Here is a 16,161-nt window from a genome sequence, read left to right on the forward strand (position 1 = left end):
GCCTCTGCCGCGGGTTTCCTTTTTCGACCGCAGCACACCAGATGGCACCACCTGTCACACACATCGCAACATACCCATGTTGCTGGGCCTGTGGGCATGCAACAGATGGGCAAATCGCAGGCCCGATCGCCATTTCTTGTTGCATGCGATAGCAGTCTCCGGCGGATATGATCCCGCTGGGCATGCAAGCTTTGCGTTATGACTGGCTCGACTTTGTTTGCCAGGGCCTCAGCGTTCTGCAGAACAGACCAATAGACAGTATAAGTTAATAGTATTTGGGTTATTTATTTAGTATAAATCATGTATAATGTCGGTAATATGAAGTTCAGAACTAGATTATATTCTGACTTGTTGAAGTGACAGACACATGTAATAGTATGCAGGAATAATATACCAACACACATCGCGTCAACTTCTTTGCTTCTTTTAAAGGTTTAGAAAAACAGGTCCTTCATGGCCTATTAATACAATTATATATTACAACCAAACTTCACTACGGGAAATTATTATCGAAGTATGCTATGACAGAAGTGCCTTACTTTTTCTAGGCTTACCATCAAGGTGATGACACCACAGCTATGACTGTCGTGCTGCTTAATGCTGGGAAGTGACACTGCGGTCCATCCATCCAGCTGTTCTGGCTAACATTTTCCACTATTAGCCATTTTAAACTTTTGTAGGACAGTCTTTAGCGAGATATCGATTAAATTGTTCTTCTCTTCAACCTCACACTTTAGAATCTCAATATGAAAAGCGAGGTTTCCACATTTTGATAAACTGATATCCAGGAAACAAGTATTTCGTATGTGTCAATTAATAGAATACTAATGTCAAAACCGCCTTATTTCACATCCCTCTTCGTATGTACTCCGCTGTTGATCAGGAATCTACTTACTGCCAGTCTGCTAGGAACTCTTGCCCACGGTTGTCGTGCCCCAATGAGTCCAGGACTCCCAACGTGCGGGCATCCACATCGGCTACGAGAAGGGCCCAGTGGCCTGGAGAGTGCACGGGCATCAGGATATACTGGTAGCTTGCAAAGAAAACCTATGGAAGAGAATAAGAACACATAAGCTGATAAGAGCTTGCATTACAATAAATGAAGTAATTTGCACAATGTGAATGCTTAGTCATTGCTACTAATGAGGGACAAATATGGATTATTATGCCCTAGGCTGTAGCATGGTAACAGAAAGACGCTTGCATGATAAGCAATTTTAAGGAATTGTTTTACTGTATCTTTTCATTTGCTTGCTTTGCATTTTTGACAAGGTCTCACCAGAACTTGGAATGAACGATTGTCCATGATACTTATTGTTTAACTCGGTTAAATAAAATTGCCATTGGGTTAATAAAAGGCGGTAGATATAAATTGGCGCTATTGTGGGATTTTACGAGAACCAAAATGACAATATAGTCTACCTTTGGATAAAGCCATCCCTTTACTGCTGTCCGCCATTTCAGGGCCAAGTAACAGGGTAGCGGGTATACGACCCTGGTCCGTTGCTCCTGCTTCAGGACTTCCATATAGGCATGTATGACCTATGGCAAAAGTGGCAATTATTAAATATCCAGTCGCACTATCATTCCACATATTCTTAGCGATAAAAAGCGTGCACTTACATTGTCAGTCAGCCAGCCATGGCCTTCAAGCGACCGGAAGTCCTGTGGGTACAGCGTGATGCTTCCTATACGGACACAATTAGTATGTTCATCATCTTGCCAATATTATTGTCTTCCGAGTGCTGGGATGAGGGCCCATTTCTGGTGTGACTGCTGGATACTTTTTTTGCTGGATCGTTTTAGCTACGCTCGGTATTGCTGTGTGTTGTCTAGGGGTGAGTATTGCGACCAAAAACCGTATTGCAATATTTTCCAATACGTATTGGGAAGTGTATACCATGCACTCCCAAGGCTCCGTGCTTGCAGATACACTGTTCCGTGTGACTTCATCTAGTAATTTAGCACATGCTTCGGTGTAGCCAGCCTTCACAGTGATCGCAAGCCACACACTGGCCATCTCCCACATCTATGTTGCATATAGGGCAAATGTATCTCGTATTTTGCCTCTTATGTGACCTCGAACCAGCCACCGATGTTTTACGCTTGGTGGAGGTTCCTGGCCGTTGCAGACTTACTTGCCGTTGGAGGTTTGAGGGTCCAGGCTGGGCCTCATCTGCAGCCAGTGGCTGGACAACCCTCATCTGCAGTGGGCCTGGACGATCCAGGTGTATCAAAGCATAACAACTGTGGCATGCTTTCCACTTCTAGGATTTTCCTCCCGAGATTTTCTGCCAATTTCGATTTTGATGCCCGTGTACTCTAGGGTATGCTGTATGCCCTGAAGAAGGGTTTCAGCTCGTCCTTAGAGTAGCTCCTGGAGAAGAAGTTCGGGCTTGAATGAAGCATTTTCTGCAGGTGCAGGTGAGTCAGCTGTTTTCCCAGGAACTGGTCTGCTGCAATGGTCGCTGGTGACAATTTTGAAGTTTTATCCAATATTTTTTGCTGTTTAATGATAATTTGTCTTCTGTGGGCTTCGGTTTTCTATCGTCCAAATGCCTGAATAAGTCGTTTCCTGAAGTAATTGCTGGCTATGAATAGAAACGAATGGACAAGCTCCCGATACACAGCTGTTGCATCCTCACCTGGCTGACATGACGGCATGATTAGCTGCTTCCATGCTTCCTGCAAGTCAGGCGTTTCCCTGATTTGTGCTTTGACCACATGGATGATCTCTTGCTTTTCCAGGTCGAAGAGGCGCTGGGTTTCCAAGTGCTTCTCCAGGAGCAAAAAGAACTGGAATGTGTCATCGGTGATGTTCAATAATGACTGCCTTTGGTTCTGCTTCTTTGCAGTCTCCTGCAATGTGGCTGGAACTCGGCTGCTTTATTTTTCCAGGTTACAGTACTAGTATTCCTTGTAGTGAACTTCATTTTAAAATCTTATTCTTAGTCATTCTTGTACCAACTACCAGACTTTAAAATTTGAAAAAAGTATACCAAGAAGAATGTATTCCTTGTATGCTGTAGTAAACTATAATTCTTAGTTGCGACTTGTACCTGGCTTTAAAATCTGAAAAGAAAGATTATAGGCAAGAATACATAATTTTATTTTCTCACCTGCTTCTTCCATAGCAGCTGTATACATCCTCCACACCGAGCTCATGGTTTCATGTGAAGGCAGCAATTGGATGTCGGCTCTCTTGAACCCAGGCACACGTCCTGGTAGAATAATGGCATGGGTTTCAGCAAATGTCGAGATGAAATTAACAATGTTTGATGTCATCGAATGTAAGAACCATGGCACTATTGAGATAAGGTTTTTGGCCACCACGTAAATCCTGAAGTGCTCTAATGCCGCCATCCGCATAGGCATGAATCCAACAAGAAATTTAAAAAAAAAATATAATAATACCGGTACATCATGTAAGGGCAAGGGACTTCAATGTGCATCAACGTCATTGATCCGCATATCTAAATTTGGGTTGACAAGGCCCACTAAAAATTGTTTTTCATCCAAAAATTGGGGGGTGGGGTTACTCAACGATGCAATGGTCTCATCTACTGCAGCAATGAAGTACACCATTAATGAGCTCTACCATGCAAACATCTCATTTGCCACGATAACGTAGTGATTATTGATGCATAGGAGGGGGTCAGCAATTCTTCCTCGACTGAATCCAACACTAGGCCTACGGTATCGGCAACATTATCCAAAACTATGCGTGCCTCATCAACTATCACAGTTGGGGTGTCCTCATCTAATCCTGGGTGCAAATCCTGTCCCTCCTCTGCCGGCTGATTCGCATCATCATCATGTGCATCTGAATCACTGCCATAATCATCATCTTCTGCAGCTCCCAATTCTTGCAACACACCACCGAAATCCAGTGCATCAGGAATTTCAAACACCCATGCAAATTGCACTGGGTCAGGTCGTTTAGCGCTTTCGCTGCCGATGTTGCCATTATTCCGGCATGTATTGGTTTGTAAACAACAGCAATCAAGTCTACGTATGTAAATTATTCAATATCCGTTCATTATCAGCCAATATTAATGGCATACTTTGTTTAAAACGGGGTTTTATTGCTTTGAATCGACGGAGAATTTCTATCCACGTTTTGATAACATGGGCGCCGCCATTACAAGTGACCCACTCTCGGCCAAGCAGCATGGCGCTTTCATCAGCTGTGGAGTTGTATACGAAAATTGCCCTAACCTAATCAAATAAAATCGCATTTGAGTCGCTTAAAATGACGTATTTATTAACCTAGTTGGAGAGAGGATTCCCCAGCCTCATTTTGGTACCGGGATTGCCAGGTTATTTATAGTATAGCAAGCTCCAGCGGCCTCAAAGTGGGAGTGAAAATTGATTGTTTTCACGGGTAATTAGCGATTCACAACGACAATACTCCTCATAAAAGTTATTTAAATCAACTTTCTGGCAATAATTTATTTATTTCATATGAAGCTATTATGTGAAAATCCCGTTATCGACCAAAAATGACCAATGCACTGTTCTAGCATGTCTAGCTCAAAAGTGAACAATGCGACTTAAGACCTGATTCGATGTGACCTTTCGGACAATATCACCATCCGTCATTTGGAGACCCATATTTTTGGCTATTTTCTTGACGTGTTTTCCTGATCACTCCAAGGTATGCTGGTGACCTCAACGCAGTCCCTTCGCCCATACTGATCGAGGTTCTCTAGGGACATCTTAAGGTGCTTAATCCTTTCCCCATGTGCGATGTTGGTTGCTTGCAATACTGAATTTCTTTCTTCTATGGTGTTTGTCTGCCACCGGCTTCGCGTTGCTTGTTCGCGCATCTGGGCCAACGACGCGTCGGGCGCGTACTACTGCGAGATGTGTCACGCGTGTTTTGCGACGAGACGCGCGATGACAGACCACTCCTGCCGCCGTGAAGACGGCGAGGCTTTCTGGTGCGAGATCTGCGGAGATCGCTTCATGAACGAGCTCTACCTGCGACGCACGGGCGGAAGTTCGGATGCCCGTTGACGGTGACGGTGCAGGTGGTCGTATGCGAGGACCTGCTGCTGCAGCACACATGCATGCGCGGCATCAGGCACGGCGGCACGCGTGCACCGCATCTAGGGCCGCGAGTATCTCGTCGAGCCGCACGTCTGCGAGACGTGCGGCATCTCGTTCACGAGCACGAGCGTGCTCGGCATCCACGCGAAGACACATGTGAGTCATCATTCACACGACCTTCAAGCGAAAATTGATGTGTGCGAAATTCATGGTATACCGGAACCTTTTTTCAACCTTATTTCAGCCGTTTTAATGAGATGGACTGCAGCAGATAAGGTTCTGGCGAATCACCTCGGCTGAGCGAACCCGACTGGTGACTCCATGGTTGGCCTTCGCTGGAATGGAGTCAACACACCAGCCTGAAAGCATGCTGTGAGGTGGTTTCTCATCTCTGGTTGATTGAAGGTCAACGCCGTAGGGTCGATGCCATTGCACAGAGCGGTGGCGACAGCAATGGCAAAGAGGCTACAGTCAACACCACCTTTCTGTTTCTGCATGTTCATGTAGTGGAGTTGGAATTGATCTTCCTTCGTAAACATGAATGACAGAACAGACAGCTGTTTTATCATGTTCTGTGATGCTCGGCTGGTGTAGAGGCTATCGTACATCTGCACACTGCTCCCAGTGTTTATGTTGCTGGCTGTGACCCAGTGGTTGCCGTTCACATTGAAAATTTTGACCCACTCGCGGTCAGGTGAGCCCAAAGTCGCTGACAACCGTGCACTAGCGTCCAGCAGGCACACACTGTGAAGGCTGTCCACATGTGGGAACTGGGCTGCCAGCAGACTTTGTGATTTTTCAATGATGTGATCATTGAGCCATCCCTGTCTTGTTGAAGGATGATCGGAGACTCCAACAAGCCTGCTCAAGATAGAGGTGCCAGTCGTCCTGCTGCTCATTGACCACCTACAAACACAATGACCTCAAGTCTATTCATTCTCAGTTTTCTGAAATTAAACAGGCTCTCCCAAGCACAGAATCCACTTTTTGTTAACGATGTATTACATCACTGTTAAGCTCTGAAGGATTTGTATTTGCTATTTTTATTGATTATTGAGATGTTGATATTCCAATGTTTGCTGGCTGCAGTATTTGCCTTTGAGAGATGGCGTTTCAAAGACCCTTTTGTACACTCGTCTTGGCCGTCGGTTTGTGGGTGGTAAGCTGCTGTCACCAGGTGGCGAATACCAAACTTCTCACAGATCTGCTCGTTCAGTTTCTGTGCAAAAGGATCGCTATCATAAACTAACCCAGTTAAACCATCAGTAATCATATTTGGTTAGATTATTACTGTTAATATTAATTGGGTACATTATTCCAGTTTAGTTGTACCTTGTTGTTAAATTCTTTGCCTTTATCTGTGATGACCTTGAGTGGGGCCCCCCAGCGGTGGATCCACTTTGTCAAGGCCTGTAAGACACTGTCAGCTGTCTTTTCACAGACTCGTTCAGCCTCCACCCACTTTGAGAACAGGCAAGTTGCTGTCCCTACATAGGGCCTACTTGTGGCCAAGGTTGGTCTCAGTGAAAGGTCCAACTAAGTCGATGCCAACAAGGCTGTCTGGCCTGCCAAGTATAGCAAATAAATTTAATTTTATGACACTCTTTAAATGATCCTTTCCTGAATTTTCTTTCAATATTTTGTATATACTGCAAATGGCTGTTATGGTGAGCGGTCCCGTCATTATTAAATTGTTATCCTCGTACCACAAGTTCTAAATGAATTATTTTACTAGTTATGAATTCTTCCCAAGTGGTGAATCATAAATTGAGATAAGTAGCAATATAGCTATCTCATGTAATGCTTGTTTTGACAGGATAACAACATTTGTGGCAACTGTTCCCTTTTAATTGCAGCATCACTTACATAAATAGGTGTCAGCTCAGGCACTATTGTTTTTATTTTGTGCACCTTCTGGCATTGGGGGCATGTGGATATCTACAACAGACAGAATATACTTTAATAACATCCAACATCTGGAATGAAGGCTATTGGTTAACTTTTAATACGAATATGTGGATATCTGCAACAAACATAAACTACTACACTAATATATGGAATGATTTTTTAACGTTTGATAAGAATTTATGTTCCTAATAATGGATGTCGTATTACCTAATAAGTAATAATGCCTCGAGAAATTTACCCAGTGTTTAACATCTTCAGTAATGCTTCGCCACTAGAAATGCTCAGCGATGTTAGCCTGTGTTCGTTTCTTTCCCATGTTACCTCCAGTGGTGCCCTGGATCATCATTAGCCGCCATAATTTGATCTTTAACTGAATCATACAAATATTTACCACATTGATCAACACCAGTGAATGAAATTCCCTCATTGCTATCTATGAAAGTTGACAATATATCCGAACTGGCATATCCCATTATCTTCAATAGTCGTTAAAACTGAAAGATATTTTTGAGCATCTCCTTCTAAATTTAAGAAATCTGAAAGTTCCACAACATCAATCAAATCTTTCTTTGAATAAAGTCCACCACACATTTTATTTAATATCAATATATTGACATTACGCAGCTCACTCAATTCACTTTTATGCTCTGAAGCTAACAATGTAGGTGCATCTGACAAAATCTCTCTGCCCTCAAGTATCAATTTTCCATTAAAATCATTATAATTAAATTTCTTAAAGAGTTTTCTGTCAAATCTTTGACCCCTCGTTATACATTAGCTGCTTTGCTTCATTACTGTTGTTGTCTTCTTTATTATACCTGTACCTAAAATCGGCTCTCTTAGAATAAGTCTACCCAACATTATACAAACGCTCTTAAAGGACTCATCTTGGATATTATATGTATAAATTGTTTCAATTAAAGTACTCTCTACCACCTTGTGAGCTAACAAATGATCATTAACATTTATTCGCATTTCATTCCTTGACATCTGATAATTAAACATTGCATGAGTTCCATAATCAGCAAAGAAATTAATTAAATCCTGCCTTACTATTTGAAGTGATGGCTCTGCTTTTACAATGCTATCCCAATTTAGAAATAAAATATTTACCACTTCATCCATTAGAGGTGTCATACCTGTAATACTCACTTCCGCTGAAAACCTTCTTAAAAACCATTTTTTCTATATTAACATCATACATACTTTTTGTATAAACGAGTCTCTCTCCTTCACTAATCTTCTCACCAGCAGATTGAGCATTATCTAACATCTCTAAACCAGTCCCATCTAATATCATTTCTCTCTGATGATCCTCATCATCCATGATTTCAAAATGATCTAAAACATTAAACTTCTCAGGAACAGTCTCCATGGAAATATTAATCAATCTACTAGCATCATTCCCTAAATAGAGATTAAAAGGCTGCTGTAACGTGATGTAATCTTTCTAATGAATAGATTGTATCATCACTTGAATATCTTGTTTATTATTTTTAAGCCAATCAGAGAATTGCACCGGTTTGATACGGTTATCAGCATTTTTCTTTCCCTTCTTTTGACTATTAGATTCGCTGAGTATATAATCCCAAATTGGATTAACACTATACTTCTTTATTAATCCCATGCACACTCGGAACGAATCGTAAAATAGATCGAGCTAATCCCTTATAATAATATATATAAGTAGTATCTCCATCCAATGGCCTATCAACTTCTTCAGATGCAATAACATTGTATGATTTTTTAATCTGAGAAGCTGTCTTTTTCCTCTGTGTTATAGTCGTTTTTGTATCTGCACTAACAATTGATTCAATCTGTTCATCTAGTGTACGCATTTTCCCTTTTGTTCCATTAAATATTCTATCGATGTCTTGAATATGTTGCTTAACTCTAACATTCTTTTCAACCCATTCCCTTGAAATATTCTCTACATTCTGCTTTCTACCAGTTTCAATCTCAATATATCTTATCATCTTAACAATCTGTTGCTCACTGATTTTCTTTTGTAATTCATGCTCAATAATGTATGTGCAGGCTTCATGCATTGTATCTAAGGTTACAGACACAGGATCAGTTGCATACGTACGTTCACGGGGACGCAAGAGTGTATCGAAGGGTAAGACAGGTGTTCTCCCATACATTAAAAAAATGGACTTGAGCCCGTAGTAGCGTGTACCGCTGTTCGATATGCAAATAAGATAGGGCCGAACTTGTCATCCCACGCTACGTGCAACCGGTCAATAACGCAAGCTAGAAACGAATTCAAAGTTTTGTGAAATCTTTCACAAACAGCATTGGATGCAGGGTGGAATGGTGCTGTTTTAACGTGATGAATCCGAAATGTATCCGAGATACGTTTCATCAGATGATTACAAAATTCTAGACCACGATCTGTTAAGAAACGCAAAGGACAACCATGAGTAGGGATGTATGAGTTAATTATCAAATCTGCTATCGTTGCTGCAGACTTATTTGACACACAATAACACTCAGGGTATGCTGAAAATAAATCGACGAATGTCACTATATATCGGTTTCCTCTATCTGTCATGGGAAGTGGACCAATCAAATCTATGCTTACTGTCTCATTAACCGCCGTCGGAATAGGAGCTTCATGCAATGGTGCATTAATCCTTCGCAGCTTCCTAGAATTACAAGGTACACATGACTTAACGAAATTCAATATCTGCGGGTACATGCGAGGCCAGTAATAACGCTCAGCCATCTTGCTATACGTTTTATCAAATCCCAAATGACCTTGATCGGAATGGCAAGCAGCCATTCCCTCCTGTATCAAAACACACGGTATGACAACTTGACAATGTGGCATATGAGCATTCGTCTGTGTTGACAAATGACAAAGCAAACCCTCCTCCATGTAATATGACTCCACACGCTTCAACTGCCGTAATGAAATCCGTGCCTTCTGTAAAACATCAATAATCAGTGCCAAGTTTAAATCCTGCTGCTGCAATAAACGAAAGCGAATAGGATCAGTGAGTGGAACTAGGGTGTCAGTGACGTGAGTATCAGCTACCGTTACAACAACATCGCTGGGATGTTCATTTTCTATCGTGTCGACCAAAAAACACATTTCGTCCAATTCCTGCATTGCCTCATCGACGAAACTGGTACCCGGCGACGTCTGCAGGCGCAATAGTGCATCGACTTGTTCATTAAGTTTCCCCTGCATATATTGCATCCTTAAATCATACTGTGAAAGGATAACCGCCCACCTTTGCAATCTAGCATTACTGAGTGACTTAGCCGATATTAAAGATCGGAATAGACGATACACCGATTACCTTGTACGAAGGGACGCAGCCGTGTCAGCGAATAGACAATCGCGAACGCCTCTTTTTTCCACAATAGGCCAATTCAACTGCGGACCTGTAAGCTGTTTAGAAACATACATAATTACATGCTCTTTCCCATCCAAAGCAATCTGTGTTAATACTGATGCCACCGTGTGCGATGACGCATCACAGTATCAGGGCCCTAGCTAGGATTTTTTTTTCTGTAGCCAAACAATTAGCCAGAATCAATTTTCATTAGCCAATTTGGATTCCTGTTAGCCACATCTGTAGCCCAACATTTTATGAACACAAAAAGGCGATAAATAATTTTTCTTTTCTTTATTTTTTCACAAACTTTTATATGCATGAAGTACAAAACTACACATATTTAATGCAAACAAACACCACCTGTCTATGACGGAGACACTAACACTACGATTCACCACCATGAACAAGACATTCAAATTGTCTGAATTTTTTCCTTTACTGCTGGCAGGAAAATTCTCCTATCTTTTTTGGCACACCACTTAACATAGCACTTTTCAAAGTCAAACATCTCTTCTTCTGGGCCTTCAATTTTGATGGTTAGAATGTCACAAACACTTTCTGTTTTGAGGTTATTTCTCAGTGCTGTTTTCACCAAATTATGTCTGCTAAAACCCCTCTCCACATCAACTGTTGTGGATGGTAGGGTCACAAACAGCTGGCCCATCAGAGAGATGTTTGGGTAAGAAGATTGGTGCTGCATTAAGACCATGCACCAGAAGTCTGCAAATGACTGGCCTGTGTGACTGAACATGAAATACTTAAACAGCTGCCACTCTGACACCATGGCTGTTGCATCTACTAAAGCGTGACAGAGATCACCTTGCTTGTTGGTTTTGTCAGCACCAAAAATCTTGGCCAAATATGCAATTTCAGTTTGGCCATACAAGCCAAGATCAGCTTCTGATGGTGGCATCTTACCAGGAACAAGCACCTCAAACATAGCAAACAGTTTGCTATTGCTCTGTTCTGACAAGAACCTGCTTTGAAGGTTTTGAATGGCATTATTGAGAAACTGCTTGGCACAAGATTCAGCTTCTTCAGCTTGTTTTGTCGAGTAAGAAATGGCATGGCCATGCAAATCAAAGCTGGTTTGACACTGAAGATTTTGAATTTCTGGCAGTGTGCTTTTGAATTCTTTGTAATGAGCACCATTTTCAAGATGATCTTTTAGGTTTGTTAGAGCTGAAATAGTAGCTTTGGCATGCATCACCATGTCACTGTACAGCAGTTTACTCTTCTGTAAAACAAGACAGAGCTGTGACAAAATAACCAGAGAATCCGCCAGTAGGTGTGTTGTTGCAATGAACTTGAACTTGGATACCTTCTTCAAAATACCCTTTGCTTTAGCATTGTTTTTGTCACATGAAGAGAGATAAGTAAGCAGAGAATCTAATGTTCTCCTGACTGCCTGAACACAGTTGTTGAATGATAACCATCTAGTCTCAAAAACCTCATGATAAGTCAGCTGATCATCATTAACCAAGCCTTGGATTTCTTTTAGTGCAGATTTTTGTTTCGGGCTGTATTTGAACAATTTGCAGAGAGCATTTACAGTTTCTTGATAGGACACAAGATATGGAACAACTTTAGCGGCTTGTCCTGCTGCCAAGGCAAGTCTGTGAGCCCCACAGTGATCAGACATCAGGAAAGGATTTTCATCCTTCATCCGTGTGGTGACCCCACTTTTGGACCCTGTCATGGTGCTGGCTCCATCCGTTCCTACAGCTATCATGGACGAAGGTGGCAGTCCAGCATTTGACAAGGTTTCTTTAACGGCTTTGTGAATGTCTTCTGCAGTACATCCATGCAAGGCCGACACAGAAAGAAATCTACTCATCAGCCTACCCTTGCTGACATAACGAATGTAGATCATCAAAGTCTGAGTAACACTCACGTCTGTTGATTCATCAAATAGCAGTGCATAAAATTTGGCACCTGTCACATCACACAATATTTCAGTTTTTATTCCACTGGCCATGACATCTAGCATATCATTCACTGAATCATATGAACTGTACTTCACCCGGTCATCAACAGTCATGGGTTCCAGAGATTTACACCCCTGAAACACAAAATAAAAGATCAATCACAATATGACATGATGCTGCAGTAATAAAATTGACCTGTAGTAATTTTTAATTCTCGCCAGGCTGCTTAGTGATGATATTGAAAAGTATAAATTGAATGTCAGTCTAAGAAAAAAAAGTGTAAACTTTCCTGCACTTTTTGCTAGTAGATTCAAAATAATTAAACTGTTTAAATTTAGATTCAAAATTGCACCAGTGAAAATATATCAACCCCCCCCCCCAATAAATAAATAAATGTTCATACCATGAAAAGACAGTGCTTGTTCAGTTTCTCAACTTTTGCTTTCGCCATGTCCTCTTTGGCTGTGAAATAAACATTCTTCATTACGGCAATAACTGCCTCCTTAATACTGTCAAAAGCACGGGCGGTCGCCTTTTCCATGGCTCCAGTGACTTTCTCCGTTCTGGCTGACATTGCAAACCTGTGATCCACGGTTTTCTCGTGTTTCTGAAAATCGTCTAACTTTGGTGCCTGAGTCGACTTCCCTGCCGTCAAGATGTTGTCCCTTCCTCCATCAATACACAACTGACAGTAGAATTTGCCATCGTTCAGTTTCAGCCATTTAAATTTTGCAAACCATTCAACTTTTATTTTTCTCTTCGTTGGGATTTTCGGCTTCACGGGTGGCATTTTTGTTTCGATTTTTTCCTCCGAACGAAAGTGTTCACTGCTAGCGCTGTTAACGCGTTATAACATGCCAGCAACCGCGACCGCCCACTGACTGCTGATTGTTGGCACGTGATGATTGTTGTGTTTATCATGTGTCTCATTTTCTGTTTCGTTTTCGTTTTACAGTACCACACACACGAAGAGAGGTAGAGGGGGTTCTGGGGGTCTCCCCCAACAAAATTTTACAAATTTGAATGTCTTGGACTGCATTTGATGCACCCCGAAAATAAAATTTCATTTTTTACTTTTAGTTTAAATCTTACTTTGTTAGCAGACCTACTAAGTCTCACGCTGCGCATTTCGCGGTAGACTCACGCATCTGGACCCATTCTCCCGCACTCCCGCATGCCCTACGTATTCTCACGCATTCACGCCAAAGTAAAAGCAGCCAAAATATTTATAACCAGAACTTCGTTGGCGAGAAGTGAAACAGTTCCTACCTACGTTTCCTAGAATCCTACAACGTGAAACAGTCGTATAGAGCCTGGGCCGGCTAGTTCATAAACGAGCCTGAAGGTCGTATGGCGCGGCGGCCGGCTTTGATGTACGCGATCGATCGTAGTATACGCATGCTATCCTGCTATATGCGGCACCAGAGCCGTTTTACACTTCGGTTAATCGAGCTCCGTTTTTGGAGCGATTCCTAGCACTACTATCCAGTACACGACACGAATACCAGTACACGACACCAGTACACAACTGGTGTTCACATTTTGAAAACAATGTCATGACTTGCAGCAATAGTACATGCAACTTCAAGTCATTTGCATCTCGTGGTTCCCGTACGCGTTGCAAAAACGTTTCAGCACGCGAGGTGTGCGTTTTTTCGCACTTCTCCTGATCAATCGAGGCGCGCGATGGCGCGCGATGACAAGGACAAGGACTGATTATAATATATAGTATAAACATAACTATATATTTATGTGTCAGTGTGCGCGCAATGGCGGCGGCGTGTTTACAGTTGAAACGCTTCAAGTGCCTGTGTTACCCACGTCCGTGGCTGTGCACATCGTGGCTTGTGCTTGCTGTTTATTAAGGGAAAATTACGTTCGTCATTTTTTTCGCCAAATAAGACTTTCAATCGCCAGATTACTAATTTGTTCGCCATTGGCGAATTGGCGAGTGGGTAGCGAGGGCCCTGCAGTATAATGCAAAATCACGATCCGGCGCTGCGAGTGCTAGAATAGGCGCCGAAACAAGAGCATATTTCAATGTATCAAATGACGCTTGTACACTAGGAGTCCAAACAAAAGGAGTGGCTTTACCTTGCGCGATGAACTTTACTGCTTGGCTAAAAAGCAACTGTAAACTTTCTGCATGGCATTTACAATAGGATCTACTAATCGAACCCGAAATTACAGTTTATGATGCATGATATCGGTCAACCTGTTCATTCAACCATCATAGTGATAGAATAACGGTACGTCTCGGTATCCCTCGATACTAGGGTGTTTTGTCTCATCTTGTATGATAATACTTTTTCTAGATGTCTGGTAGCTTATAGATGTGAGTTTACCACCTGTGTAAGCTTTAAGCCTTGAGAAAAGACTTTCCACTGCGCTGCCGTTGATGCGTAGCGGGGAAATGTAATGTTTATCGCAATGCCTACTCAAGAAATCAGCACATACAACCTGGAATCCAGACACTGCAATTCTGAGCAAATCCCACGTCTGCCATGCCAGAAATCGTCTCTCTCTGGGGGAGTTAGGTTGGAAGTCGCTCATATCTGAAGGTAGCAATTAAGAATTAGGGTAATTATAGGTAAAGAGATTACAGTTCAAGTATACATCATTACCTTCATACAGAGGTGATATGCACACCTGTAAAGCTTTTTCATTTACAGAATTTAATACGTTACACTTGCTTTGTATGGAACATGAGTTGCATGCATTACCTTCCAATTCTTTAGTCCAGTTTTCGAAGTAGCGATATCCTTCCAAGATGTTGTGCAGAACGTGTTGATTTTGAGCAGTCACTCTTTGATGTGACAATAAACCGCGCTCAAACATTGGGTTGCATGCTGCCAAATAGCCATGCGTAGCCATCACGGATTTGCTCTCGCGAGGTATGGCCGTCGGCTCGTCTGGTTGTGCATAGCTCTCCAACTCCATAAGCACATGTTCTTGCTGTAAGTCCATTTTTGCAGATCAGGATATAAGTCATTAGATTGTTTAAAATGTATTCGCACTGCACCGCATGAATGCGAACGACGCACGAAGAGATGTGCGGGGATACACAAAGTGCTTGCATAGTAATGTTTACTGTTACAATATAATATATTTAACACTATAAGGCCAAACAAAAAAAGGTGTTTCCGGTAGACCGACCGTCCCTAGATTATTATGGCCGACCCTAAAATTTTTCCATCAAAAAAATAAAAAATAAAAATATTTTTTAATTTGAAATCTGACAGACAAAACATGAGATTTTTTACTACAAACACGTTCTGGACTTGCTTACTAACTTACCCCTACCTATAAACCACTTTATAGCATGCATTAGAGGGATATTAAGAACCAAAAAAATAAATAAATAAAAATAAAAATAGATATCCCTACCTACCTACCCTACTTTTGTTTTTGATGCAATAGGAAACACACCTATTTTTTGGTTTGGCCTAAGAAATACGCATTTTCTGAATATTGGTATATATATATGGTATCTATAGGTACCATGCTGAAGCGTAATAAAATTTGTGATTTATGCAAGTAAACATCAGTCAGTACCTGCATTATTTTGGCTGGTCTAACGTTCAACTTGGTCCAGGCATCTCGCGTTATGAAGCTCCGCTGCATACCAGGAATCATTCTGGCATGCTCGGCTTCACGACGCTTTTAGATCATCAAAGTCTGAGTAACACTCACGTCTGTTGATTCATCAAATAGCAGTGCATAAAATTTGGCACCTGTCACATCACACAAGGTTCGCTTTCAAACTCGCCGGTTGTCTTCCAAAACAGCCAGTCTTCCATGGATTCGGGAATCTCAACGCTGTTTGCTATATTACTAATGTTAGTACTATATTTTGCCCGTCTAGCACGAAGACGGTCCTCTTCCGAAAAATACTTCTTGGGACGACCCATTTTTGTCGAAAACAC

At 41.8% G+C, this 16,161-nt stretch overlaps 2 protein-coding genes across 2 annotated transcripts; both read right to left on the reverse strand.

Annotated features, from left to right (window-relative positions):
• Positions 1–10,597: 10,597 nt before the first annotated feature.
• Positions 10,598–12,698, reverse strand: LOC106820994 (uncharacterized protein KIAA1586-like). The gene is made up of 2 exons (XM_014825614.1): positions 12,639–12,698; positions 10,598–12,369 (listed from the first exon to the last, which is right to left on the reverse strand). Exons 1-2 carry the CDS (start codon positions 12,684–12,686, stop codon positions 10,720–10,722), a joined length of 1,698 nt encoding a protein of 565 aa, XP_014681100.1. The 5' UTR covers positions 12,687–12,698; the 3' UTR covers positions 10,598–10,719.
• A 1,630-nt stretch (positions 12,699–14,328) lies between these two features.
• On the reverse strand, positions 14,329–15,324 carry LOC106820995. Its single transcript, XM_014825615.1, has 2 exons — positions 14,959–15,324; positions 14,329–14,790 (listed from the first exon to the last, which is right to left on the reverse strand). The coding sequence occupies exons 1-2, from the start codon at positions 15,200–15,202 to the stop codon at positions 14,459–14,461; spliced, it is 576 nt and encodes a 191-aa protein (XP_014681101.1). The 5' UTR covers positions 15,203–15,324; the 3' UTR covers positions 14,329–14,458.
• Positions 15,325–16,161: the final 837 nt, after the last annotated feature.

The sequence above is a fragment of the Priapulus caudatus genome, unplaced genomic scaffold (genome assembly GCF_000485595.1).
Source record: "Priapulus caudatus unplaced genomic scaffold, Priapulus_caudatus-5.0.1 Scaffold55, whole genome shotgun sequence".
In the NCBI taxonomy this organism is placed as follows: domain Eukaryota; kingdom Metazoa; phylum Priapulida; class Priapulimorpha; order Priapulimorphida; family Priapulidae; genus Priapulus; species Priapulus caudatus.